Below are 12493 nucleotides of genomic sequence, written 5' to 3' on the forward strand. Positions count from 1 at the left end.
TCTTTAAAAAAAATTCAAATAATTAAAAAGAAGAAAAAAAGAGCGGTAAGATAAATACTAAATACAGCCATTAAAAGTTGTATGCTCCCATGAAGTGAGAAGAAGAAAGATGATCTGCCTCATAGTCAGACACCGAGGAAGAGATGGCGCGCAGACAGGAAACGAAGAAACATACGTGATGATGAACAAAATCTCAAAGACACAGAAATATAAATCAACAGCTACAAAAAGTAAATAATGTTACATTCTGTTTCATGGACATTATCCAAACATAATTTACAAAATTCAAAGACTTTTCCAACACTTTCACTGTATTTTTCTGATTCCATTACTTTTCCAGGCCTGGACAATGCGTTTATAACAATCCTTGACTTTTCCAGGTTTTTCATGACCGTAAGAACCTTCTGTGTTACTTTCCTTCACAGAACTCATCAGGTCAGATGTTTTATTTAAAAAAGTGAAATAAATTGTTTTTATTGGTCGATCTGGATTGAAGCAACTTGTCAGACGTGTCATGTGACCACGTTTGAAAATTATAAATGTTGAACGTCCTTTTAACGCTCAGAAACAGACGAGCTCGCTCTGCTCGTGTCCATAGACTTTATTATTTTCCAAACAAATGAAAAATAGAATCTATAAAATTATCAAAAACAACAATGTGCAAATATGTACACATCATTTCAATAACAAAACAAAACTTACACTCACAGTTTCAACCAATCAGAATGCAGCATTTCAGTGGGCGGAGCATACATAAGGTGATGTCATTGTCCTTTCCATTGCCTAAAATGTCTTTGCAGTATTAATATCAAGATATTTGGTCAGAAATGTTTTATGTCCTCCAGATCGTGACAACAAAAAGCACCAAATTCCTAAATTTAAGAAGCATGAAAGCAGAAACTTTTTTGCTTAAAAAAGACAAAATATTTTTTTATAATCAAAATAGCTGCAGATTAATCTTCTGTCGATCAATTAATCAGTTAATCGATCAGTTGTTGCAGCCCTGATGAGGTTACGTTCAGGCGTAGCTGCACTTGTGCAGCTTCAGGTTGCGCTGGTCCGAGTATCTCTTCCCACACTTGTCGCAGATGAACTGCTTGCCGCCAGCGTGGACGTGTCTCTTGTGCGTCCTCAGGTGGCTGCCCTGGCTGAAGGTTTTGCCGCAGATGTCGCAGGCGTACGGTTTCTCTCCGGTGTGGACGCGCAGGTGCAGCTTCAGGCTGTTGGAGTTGTTGAACTTCTTGTCGCAGAAGCTGCATTCGAACGGGCGCTCTTTGGAGTGCGTGCGTCCGTGCGAGATCAGACTGCTCTGCTGGCTGAACGTCTTCCCACACTCCGAGCAGCTGAACGGGCGCTCGCCGGTGTGAGTCCTCTGGTGGATCTTCAGGTTCACTGACTGGCGGAAGCTCTTCCCGCAGAGGTCGCACATGTATGGCCGCACACCACTGTGGATCCTCTGGTGGTTCTTGAGGTTGACGGCATGGCGGAAGGTTTTGGGGCACTGCTCGCACTTGAAGGGTTTCTGACCAGTGTGGATGAGCTCGTGAGTTTTTAGCGTGACGGCACGAGTGAAGCCTTTTCCACAAACTCCGCAGACGAAGATCTTTTTGCCGGTGTGGGTGAGCGTGTGGCGGTGAAGGTTCTGCCGCAGGTTGAAGCGTCGGCCACAGGTCTGGCAGCCGTACGGTTTCTCTCCCGTGTGGATGATGGTGTGCGTCTTCAGCTGCGTCTGCTTGGAGAAACACTTCCCACATGTTGGACACTCATACGGACGCTCACCAGTGTGCGTCCTTTCATGACTCTGTAAGCTCTGCCGCCGCCGGAAATCTCGTCCACAGACACTGCAGGAGAATGGCTTCTCGCCTGTGTGGATGCGAAAGTGAGACTTCAGGTTGCTCTGAGACGTGAAGGATTTACCGCACGCCGTGCAGACAAAGTATTTCCAAGTGACGCTCTGTTGGACAAACTCTGGCTCCGAGATCACCAGCTGGGCAGCTTCAACCCGAGCTCCTGGAGGACAAACACAAACGGTGGTCAGACTAAAGTCTGACAGGTCTTGACCAGATCTGACAGGTCTTGACCACATCTGACAGGTCTTGACCAGATACTCACTCTCAGCAATGGCTGCCAGGTCTATGTTGCCGTGCTCATCTTTAATGGTTACCGCCGGGACAAAAAGGGTTTCCTCTGCCTCTTGTTTGGTCTGCAGGGAAATACAGACATCATTCAGATCAGTGAACCAGGGTTGCCCCCCTTTTGTAACAATGACTTTCAAGTACTTTGAGGTCCAATTATTTCAAAATGAAGAGTCACAATCTCTTTGTCACTTTTCTCATAGATTGTCAAGTCAGCTGAGGTGGATCGCAGAGGCACCATGTCTAGATCTGTACTTGACAACCCCAAGAGCATTATGGGCCACCAGCTGCTTCAGGCTCATCTCAGGGACAACAATGAGTTTTTAAACTGGCCAGGTCCGGTTCTGTGGTCCTGAAGATGGGACAAGTGGTTGACCAGTCACTCTGAAACCAGATTCGCATAGAAACAGAAAACTAGGCAAGACCTTAAAAAAATCTTGAACAGTTCCCTGAAGGACACAGCACCACTTCAACTAACCAGGAGCAACTTGACAGACTGGTTTACTGTGACTGGCAAGTCAGAGCTGGATCTTCCAACATGGAGTCCTGCAAAGGCAGCTCTGACCCCTTTTAGTCTAAAAAGAGTCAAAGACAACAGAGGAGGCACTGGAAAAGACCATCAGTCAGATTCTCCAGCCTCGTCCAACCAGGGAATTCAAAATCCCTTGAACCAGAGGGGTTACGAAGTACAGAGACTCCTCTTAGGTTAAAGTCGCCTCTGCGGGAATCCTGGTAAAGTCCAGAGGGAAGCGTCAGGCACAGGAAGCTGTCACCAAACAGCTTAGTGGACACTGTGACAGTGAGGACAGGGCAGCTCTTTGAAACCCCGCTGAAACAGAGCCCGTGGACAGGAGAAGCAGCACCTGCAGGATGCACTAAGAGCAGAGGTGCAGGAAGAACGCTAAACAAACACAAGTTTCCCGCAGCCATCCGTGTTTTCTGGAGCAGATGCACTGGAACGCATTTAGATCAGATGTTGGTAACTCTGTACTGTTTTTTCTGTCTTGCAATGAAACGCAACACAAATCACCACCAGGAGGTGATCAGCTAACTGCTCTTCTCTCCACCCGAGTGTCTGCGACTTTCGGCCGCGGTTCGGATGATCTGAGCATTGATCTTTGGCCTTGAGTGTTCTGGTACCAAACACACTGATGAGCCTACTTATGCTCCAACACGGAGTTCTTTCAATCCATGACGAGGACGGAAGTCCATGTCACCTGAACCGACACCAAGAGACACACTTTGTGTACTGAATAAATTTAAATTTAAATTTAAATTTTTCTATTTATAGTTTTATTCAGAGCTGCAGTCTTACCTGAGTGGATCTGTGTGTGTTGGAGCTTTCCTGTCGGGCTCCGTACGAGTGTTCGGACTCTGTGACGGACAAACCACACCCCAGGTTATATGACATCATCACCTGATGGATGCTCTGATTGGTGTGTTTGACTGGTGGGGGCGGGGCCTGCGTACGTACCGACAGGTGAGTTTTTGAGGATGTGGAGGACGCTGACCTGCGGTCTCCTGCCGCCCCTGCCAGACTCCACCAGCAGCTGAGCTTCATCCAGGATGTTCATGATCTTCCCCAGCGCCTCGTTTCCCAGAGTCTCCATGACGACCGCAAACTGCACCTGAGGGGTGCATTAGCAGTTACAGGTCACATGTCAAACTGCACCTGACAGGTCACAGGTCAGACTGCACCTGACAGGTCAGAGGTCACAGGTCAGACTGCACCTGACAGGGCAGAGGTCACGGGTCAGACTGCACCTGACAGGTCAGAGGTCACAGGTCAGACTGCACCTGACAGGGCAGAGGTCACGGGTCAGACTGCACCTGACAGGTCAGAGGTCATGGGTCAGACTACACCTGACAGGTCAGAGATCACAGGTCAGACTGCACCTGACAGGTCAGAGGTCACAAGTCAGACTGCACCTGACAGGTCACAGGTCAGACTACACCTGACAGGTCAGAGGTCACAGGTCAGACTGCACCTGACAGGTCAGAGGTCACAGGTCAGACTGCACCTGACAGGTCAGAGGTCACAGGTCAGACTGCACCTGACAGGTCAGAGGTCACAGGTCAGACTGCAAAGATTTTTGGCACGTTTTAATCTTTGATTAACACATTTAACAATTTCAGCTTCAACTTTGAACTTTCAAACATCAAAGGGTCAATTTTTAAAATCTAACAACTCATTTATGGTGCAGGAAAGGTCACCCTCTCTGATAAATAAACAACAGTCCCTAATGTGACCCGCCCCCTCCTGTAATAAATACAGCGGTGAAGGGATGATGTATTTTTGTAGACCAATCCGGATTTTTGATTATCTGCAAAAATAAGCTCTGTGAGACGAACACAACTTTATGAGACTTACAGATTTAACGCTTCATTTTCTACCAAACTCTCTCCTGTTAGCGTGATGTGATCTATCTAAAGATCATGGCTATGTCACGCTAGTCGCATGTGTAGTTGTGGGCCAGTGTGATAACGTTGAACAACAAACATTGTAGCCCCATTTAACTACTTGCTAGCAACCACCGTTTTTAAAGATGCGAAAAAACTTAAAAGTTCAAAAATTAGGTTCATACAGACGAATTTTATGTCTCAGAACAAAACATCTAAATATCTTTAGCCTGTGTTAACCACAGACCTTATTTAAGGCTTTTTACCAAAAATCCCCCAAAATTATTTAGAAATATTGAGGACAGTCCCTGCTCTCTCTCTCTCTCTCTCTCTCTCGTGTAATAAATAGCGGACAGTCCCTGCTCACCGCCTCCTGTCCCCTCCGGCAGACCGAGCTGTCCTCCAGCAGCTTCTTCAGCTCGGCCACCGCAGCGTGGACCAGAGCCTCCATGACGGCGGCCAGCTGAGTGCTGAGGCCCAGAGAGGAGCTCATCCTGCCGGCTGACGGCCGCCGCTGCTCCCGCTGACCCTCCGAGGCTAACCGCGGCTAACAGCGGCTAACAGCAGCGTTAGCATTAGCTTCAGCTGAGCTCGGTTTGTTTCTTTAAACATTAAAGTCAGAAAAAAACAGAAAGTTTAGGAGCAAAATCAGCCCGACATCAACAAACTACAAACTATAAACTACAGGAAGTGCTGCTCAGTTTCCGGGTCAAACTTCTTCTTCTTCTTTTAGTGGCGGGAGGAAACTAACGGTCAAGGCGCTTTACCGCCACCTGTAGGAGAGCGTAACATAGCTCCACCGGGAGCGGGAAAAAGGGAAAGGCTGAATTAAAAATTAAAAACAAACAAATCAACTATTTCCACTAACCCTTTGAAACCTGAGCGAACTGCCTTGATTTATTTCACAATCATGGGAAGAAGGAAATATGCACCTTAACAAATGGCCCAAAAATGGTGGGATATTAGTAAAAAGTTTAAAGAAAATTACCCTAAATTTAAAAAAGAAAAAGAAAAGATAAAAAAATAAATGTAAAATTAAGAGAAAATAACAAACAAAGTGCTGAAAATTACATTTTTGTTTTAACATTTTTTTTCTGTAGCATAATTTTAATTATAAAATTATGAATATTATTTTTTGTCACCTTTAACTTACTTCTTGCAGGACGTTTTTGCTTAATTGACATTCTTAAACCGAACCCATTTGATCAGTTTCAAAGATTAAAATGAGATGATGTCAGTTAAGCTTTTAAAAACTTTATTATAAGTTTAAAAAGTAATATCCTATTTCATTAAATCTTTAATGAATCGAACTGTATTTTAATTAGGAGCAATTTTAGGAGTGGTTAAATTTCAAATCTGAGCTTTTTTTTTTTCCTTTAGTGGTATTTTTGTGTATAAACACTGTATTTCTTGTTCACATGCCTTTATACTAGTTATATATATATATTTATAGTCATATATTATTCTGTGCTGTAAAGATATGATGTATAATGCTCTACATTGACTACACTTGTATTTTACACACATTTTTTAATGTATTTGAACACAATAAAAACTGGTGTTTTAAAGTTTTTGTGTATAAAATGTATTAACTTTCTTAACAGAATTTATCAGGTCAAATATTTAACAAAATAAAGTTAAAATAACTTATTTATTGTGTGTATTCTGGATTAAATCATCATGTAAGAAGGGTCTAAAGGCTCAGTGACAGACTGATATGCTCCTTCTGTTTGAGTTTATAGATTTTATTATTTTCCAACAAATGAAAAACAGAATTTATGAAGTTATAAAAAGAAACAATGTGCATATGTACCATGGATGTATTGATATGTACACATTTACAGATTGTTTCAACAACAAAACTGAGATTCAGGGTTTCAACCAATCAGAATGCAGCATTTCAGTGGGCGGGGCTTACATTAGGTGATGTTATTGTACCTGCCCCCCCCCCAAAAAAACATAAATATAAAAATAAAATAAAATTGATTTTAGAAAAGAAGTATGAAAAGGTCAAAGGTAACAGGAGCCAAGTGAAATACAAATCCCAGAAAGCGCTGCTCTGAGTTCAGCACCAATCAGGTAACTGGTCAAAAGTAAACTTTAAGTACTACCTGAACCAGAGGCCCCGCCCACATTAACAAACTCTGACTGGTCGAACAGACCTACTTCCTGTCCAGCTAAACATTAAAAATGTTTTTGTCTCTCTGATCCAAACTCTACTGTAAACGAAATTTTATTTGTCTGATCATACACGAGGTCACACTCATGCGCCGTCGCACACCTTCAAGTCAGCAGGTGTTGGTATCTCTCTTCACTTGTCGCAGACAAACTGCTTACCTGCGGCATGGATCAGCTTCTTGTGCGTCCTCAGGTGGTTGTCCTGCCTGAAGGTTTTGCCGCAGATGTCGCAGGAGTACGGCTTCTCTCCGGTGTGGACGCGCAGGTGCATCTTCAGGCCATTGGGGTTGTTGAACCGTTTGCCACAGATGTCACAGGCATGCGGTTTCTCTCCGGTGTGGCTGCGCACATGCAGCTTCAGGCTGTTGGCCGTGTTGCACTTGTAGCCGCAGATGTCACAGCCGTACGGCTTCTCTCCGGTGTGGATACGCAGGTGCATCGCCAGGCTGCTAGCAAATTGGAACTTCTTGTCGCAGAAACTGCAGACATGCGGCTGCTCGTTGGAGTGCCTGTGGCGGTGTGTGATTAGAGTGCTCCGCAGCCTGAATGACTTGCCACACTCCTGGCAGCTGAATGGACACTCACCGGTGTGGATCCTCTGATGGTTCTTGAGGTTGACAGGGTGGCGGAAGGTTTTGGGGCATTGCTCGCACTTTAAGGGTCTCTGCCCGGCATGAATGAGCTCGTGAGTTTTGAGAGCTGTGGTGCGGGTGAAGCCTTTTCCACAGACGCCACAGACGAAGGTCTTGTCGCCGGTGTGGGTTAGGGCGTGGCGGTGCAGATTGTGCAGCACATTGAAGCGCCGGCCACAGAACTCGCACCCATAGGGTTTCTCTCCCGTGTGGATGATGGAGTGCGTCTTCATCGTCGTGTGGTCGGAGAAACACTTGCCGCAGGTTGGACACTTGTATGGCTTCTCCCCGGTGTGCGTCCTCATGTGCTTCGTCAGGCTCTGCCGCTGGCGAAAATCTCGTCCGCAGACGCTGCAGGAGAACGGCTTCTCACCCGAGTGGATGAGGTAGTGAGACTTCAGGCTGCTCTGAGACGTGAAGGATTTACCGCACGCCGTGCACACGAAGTATTTCAAGGTGACATTCTGTTGAATAAACTTTGGCTGCTCCTGGAGGTCTGAGCTCATCAGCTGGGAAGCTTCAAATCGAGCTCCTGGAGGACAAACACAAACAGTTAGAAATGTAATCAACAAAAAATAATCTGCAACTTCCATCCATCCATTGTGGTCCACTAAACCAGGGGCAGGGCAGCAGGCGGAGCAAAGCAATGCAGATGTCCTTCTCCCCAGCATTACTCTCCAGCGCCTCCTGGGGGACCCCGAGGCGTTCCCAGACCAGGCGAGATATGTAATACCCCCTGGTGTTCTGGATCGGCCCCAGAGCCTCCGACATGCAGGGTAAACTCCTTGCAGGAGACCCCCAGGAGGACCCTGATCGGACGTTGAACCACCTCACCTGGCCCCTTTCGACGGGATGGAGCAGTGGCTCTACTTCTGAGCTGCCTTCAGATGTCTGAGCCCCTCCTCCTCTCTTTAAGGCTGAGCCCAGACAACTTCATTTCGGCTGCTTGTACCTGCGATTTTATTCTTTCGGTCACTACCCAGAGCTCATGACCATAGGTGAAGGTCAGAAATAAGATGGACAAGTAAATCGAAAGCTTTGCTTTTCAACTCAGCTCCTTATTCAACAGACCAACACAACTCCTGCATCACTGCAGATGCAGCACCAAACTGACTGTCCATCTTACACTCCATTCTAATATTTGAGTAATTTTTCAAGCAAAATCCAAAAGGATTCTCCCAGACGCCTCCCGTTACAGGTTTTCTGGGCATGTCCATCTGGTAGTTTGCCCCGGGGCAGAACCAGAACATATTGGAAGGATTATTTATCTCAACTGGTCTGGGAGCACCTCGGGGTCCAACAGGAGGAGCTGGAAAGTGCTGCGAGGGAGAGGGACGTCTGGAGTATTTTGCTGAGCCTGCTGCTGTCTAGACCCAGAGGGTGAAAGAAACTGGATGAATGGATGGATGGATTAGTGTTAGGGCTAACGAGCTACCCATTGTACATGTGAGTCCCGTGTGGACATCATACAGTCCAGGATGAAACCCTGATTCTTAATCTGAGAGGAAAGAAGAACTGTGGGATCCTCAAGAGTCGGCTAAAACCCATATTTAATAAAAGCAGATTTAAGATCTATGAGGAGAACCTCAGTTTTATCATTAAGTTTGATAAAGTTGTACGAAAATTAGACCTAACATCCAATAAGCAGTACGAGAGGGGAGTGGGCAGAAGAGTGGAAGTAGGCTTAGTATATAGAGTCGTGTTTCATCTGCACAGAGGTGGATTTGAATGTTGAATTTCCTTAAAATCTGGCCAAGAGACAAAAGATAAAAGGATTATCAATTAAACATTCAATTTCACCTCCACGCATATGACACCCTGCTCTCTCCATACACACAATGTACTCCTAAGGGGCCAAAAATGGATCCCTGAGGAACACCCTCAGTGAAGGAAAAAGACTGATCTCAAATTTTTGAGTTGCATAAACTGAGTGCAGCCCGAGGGATAAAATCATCTGAACCAGGCCGAAGAGCGGCCAATGAATCCAATGGAAGATCATCTCTGTGGGAAAATGTTAAGTGAGGACGTTTCAGAGATCAAGGACGATGCAAGAACTCTCCAAAACTAAAGAGACGTTCAAGCCTTCAGCAAACACAAGATTTGCAGAGCGTACTCCGGGCACAGATGGAGCAGCAGAGCGTACTCCGGGCACAGAAGAGCGTACTCCGGGCACAGATGGAGCAGCAGAGTGTACTGTGGGCACAGAAGGAGCAGCAGAGCGTACTCCGGGCACAGAAGGAGCAGCAGAGCGTACTCCGGGCACAGATGGAGCAGCAGAGCATACTCCGGGCACAGATGGAGCAGCAGAGTGTACTGTGGGCACAGAAGGAGCAGCAGAGCCTGCGGCGCAGTCAAAGAAGTGAAACTAAATCCATCATTAAAATTAATCATTCAGCATATGGAGACATTTAATCTGAACAACTGCGACAACAACTAAAAAACCTGATTCCCTTAATCCATAAACATCTCTTTATGGCTTAACTCCAACTTTAACCAAAATAGTATGCATACTGATCAGATCTGACAGTAATTGATCAGATCTGACAGGTATTATATATCACGTGCTCACTCTCAACGATGGCTCTCAGGTCAATGTCATCGTGCTCTTCTTTAAAGGTGACCACCTGGTCCTCAGGTTCAAACTGTGGGGACACCAACACCAGACATCAGGTCAGTGAACGCATCACTGAAGAGCAGGTGAGTCAGCAGGTGAGCCAGAGCTGCAGTCTTACCTGAGTGGATCTGTGTGTGTTGGAGCTTTCCTGTCGGGCTCCGTACGAGTGTTCGGACTCTGTGACGGACAAACCACACCCCAGGTTATATGACATCATCACCTGATGGATGCTCTGATTGGTGTGTTTGACTGGTGGCGGCGGGGCCTGCATACATACCGACAGGTGAGTTTTTGAGGATGTGGAGGACGCTGACCTGCGGTCTCCTGCCGCCCCTGCCAGACTCCACCAGCAGCTGAGCTTCATCCACGATGTTTATGATCTTCCCCAGAGCCTCGTTTCCCAGAGTCTCCATGACGACCGCAAACTGCACCTGAGGGGTGCATTAGCAGTTACAGGTCACATGTCAAACTGCACCTGACAGGTCACAGGTCAGACTGCACCTGACAGGTCAGACATCACAGGTCAGACTACACCTGACAGGTCAGAGGTCACAGGTCAGACTACACCTGACAGGTCAGAGGTCACAGGTCAGACTACACCTGACAGGGCAGAGGTCACAGGTCAGACTACACCTCACAGGTCACAGGTCAGAGGTCACAGGTCAGACTGCACCTGACAGGTGACAGGTCAGACTACACCTCACAGGTCAGAGGTCACAGGTCAGACTGCACCTGACAGGTCAGAGGTCACAGGTCAGACTGCAAAGATTTTTGGCACGTTTTAATCTTTGATTAACACATTTAACAATTTCAGCTTCAACTTTGAACTTTTAAACATCAAAGGGTCAATTTTTAAAATCTAACAACTCATTTATGGTGCAGGAAAGGTCACCCTCTCTGATAAATAAACAACAGTCCCTAATGTGACCCGCCCCCCCCAATCTTGTAATGAATAATGGACAGTCCCTGCTCTCTCTCTCTCTCTCTCTCGTGTAATAAATAGCAGACAGTCCCTGCTCTCTCTCTCTCTCTCTCTCTCGTGTAATAAATAGCGGACAGTCCCTGCTCTCTCTCTCTCTCTCTCTCTCGTAATAAATAGCGGACAGTCCCTGCTCTCTCTCTCTCTCTCTCTCTCTCTCGTGTAATAAATAGCGGACAGTCCCTGCTCTCTCTCTCTCTCTCTCTCTCGTAATAAATAGCGGACAGTCCCTGCTCTCTCTCTCTCTCTCTCTCGTGTAATAAATAGCAGACAGTCCCTGCTCTCTCTCTCTCTCTCTCTCTCGTGTAATAAATAGCGGACAGTCCCTGCTCTCTCTCTCTCGTGTAATAAATAGCGGACAGTCCCTGCTCACCGCCTCCTGTCCCCTCCGGCAGACCGAGCTGTCCTCCAGCAGCTTCTTCAGCTCGGCCACCGCAGCGTGGACCAGAGCCTCCATGACGGCGGCCAGCTGAGTGCTGAGGCCCAGAGAGGAGCTCATCCTGCCGGCTGACGGCCGCCGCTGCTCCCGCTGACCCTCCGAGGCTAACCGCGGCTAACAGCGGCTAACAGCAGCGTTAGCATTAGCTTCAGCTGAGCTCGGTTTGTTTCTTTAAACATTAAAGTCAGAAAAAACAGAAAGTTTAGGAGCAAAATCAGCCCGACATCAACAAACTACAAACTATAAACTACAGGAAGTGCTGCTCAGTTTCCGGGTCAAACTTCTTCTTCTTCTTTTAGTGGCGGGAGGAAACTAACGGTCGAGGCGCTTTACCGCCACCTGTAGGAGAGCGTAACATAGCTCCACCGGGAGCGGGAAAAAGGGAAAGGCTGAATTAAAAATTAAAAACAAACAAATCAACTATTTCCACTAACCCTTTGAAACCTGAGCGAACTGCCTTGATTTATTTCACAATCATGGGAAGAAGGAAATATGCACCTTAACAAATGGCCCAAAAATGGTGGGATATTAGTAAAAAGTTTAAAGAAAATTACCCTAAATTTAAAAAAGAAAAAAATGGTAAGAAGTGAATTATCATATGAACATAAATACAATTATGAATATATATTTTTTGACATCCACCCCCAATTCAAAATTTGGGGTAATTTTCTTGTCACCTTTTACTTCTGTCTTGCAATTTGCGGGACTTGTTTTTTGCTAAATTGACTTTCCCCCCATGTTTTCATAAGAAACCAAACCAATTTGATTTGAATCAAATATTAAAATGCTTGTGAAAGTCATCTGAACACAGGACAATAGAAGAGATGTCGGTTTAAAAAAATAAACTTTGTTTCTTTCATGAATTGAACTATATTTTAATTAAGAACAAACATTTCTCTGAAATCTGACCCCCTTTTCTGCCTTTAAACTTTAAATCTGAACTTCTTTTCTTCTTTTGTGGTGTTTCTGTATATAAACACTGTAATTGTTTTTACTGTTTGTTCTTGTTTTTACTTCTCTTTTTTCACTTTTTTTGTGGATAATTTTCTTGTAACTTTTTGCTAATTTCTTGTTATATATTTGGCCCATGTCTCGTTAACCCGAGAAAATTAATTT

The 12493-nt window shown here is 45.6% G+C and overlaps 2 protein-coding genes across 3 annotated transcripts; both read right to left on the reverse strand.

Moving 5' to 3' along the window:
* Window positions 1-586: 586 nt before the first annotated feature.
* Window positions 587-5385, reverse strand: LOC121958961 (uncharacterized). 2 transcript variants are annotated; one of them, XM_088070070.1, is made up of 5 exons: window positions 4903-5277; window positions 3610-3763; window positions 3451-3509; window positions 2113-2203; window positions 587-2010 (listed from the first exon to the last, which is right to left on the reverse strand). In XM_088070070.1, the coding sequence occupies exons 1-5, from the start codon at window positions 5026-5028 to the stop codon at window positions 1019-1021; spliced, it is 1422 nt and encodes a 473-aa protein (XP_087926196.1). In that variant the 5' UTR covers window positions 5029-5277; the 3' UTR covers window positions 587-1018. The 2 variants fall into 2 exon arrangements, with proteins under 2 accessions (XP_087926196.1, XP_087926195.1); XM_088070069.1 differs by having other exon boundaries at window positions 587-2203; window positions 4903-5385.
* Window positions 5386-6464: 1079 nt separating this feature from the next.
* On the reverse strand, window positions 6465-11646 carry LOC121966397 (uncharacterized). Its single transcript, XM_088070071.1, has 5 exons — window positions 11312-11646; window positions 10237-10390; window positions 10078-10136; window positions 9915-9987; window positions 6465-7877 (listed from the first exon to the last, which is right to left on the reverse strand). The coding sequence occupies exons 1-5, from the start codon at window positions 11435-11437 to the stop codon at window positions 6847-6849; spliced, it is 1443 nt and encodes a 480-aa protein (XP_087926197.1). The 5' UTR covers window positions 11438-11646; the 3' UTR covers window positions 6465-6846.
* Window positions 11647-12493: the final 847 nt, after the last annotated feature.

The sequence above is a fragment of the Plectropomus leopardus genome, chromosome 19 (assembly GCF_026936395.1).
Source record: "Plectropomus leopardus strain MGB_pleo_1.0 chromosome 19, ASM2693639v1, whole genome shotgun sequence".
NCBI lineage: Eukaryota > Metazoa > Chordata > Actinopteri > Perciformes > Serranidae > Plectropomus > Plectropomus leopardus.

Bases quoted from the DNA above. Each gene is read 5' to 3' on its own strand.
- LOC121966397 (XM_088070071.1), bottom strand. From the start codon at position 11,437: ATGAGCTCCTCTCTGGGCCTCAGCACTCAGCTGGCCGCCGTCATGGAG. The intron at 9,988-10,077 runs GTAAGACTGCAG...GTGTCCCCACAG, and splicing joins ACACACACAGATCCACTCAG to TTTGAACCTGAGGACCAGGT. The intron at 7,878-9,914 runs GTGAGCACGTGA...TTTGTCCTCCAG, and splicing joins CCTGAGAGCCATCGTTGAGA to GAGCTCGATTTGAAGCTTCC.
- LOC121958961 (XM_088070069.1), bottom strand. From the start codon at position 5,028: ATGAGCTCCTCTCTGGGCCTCAGCACTCAGCTGGCCGCCGTCATGGAG. The intron at 3,764-4,902 runs GTGAGCAGGGAC...TGCACCCCTCAG, and splicing joins GCCGGAGGGGACAGGAGGCG to GTGCAGTTTGCGGTCGTCAT. The intron at 3,510-3,609 runs GTACGTACGCAG...TGTCCGTCACAG, and splicing joins CCTCAAAAACTCACCTGTCG to AGTCCGAACACTCGTACGGA.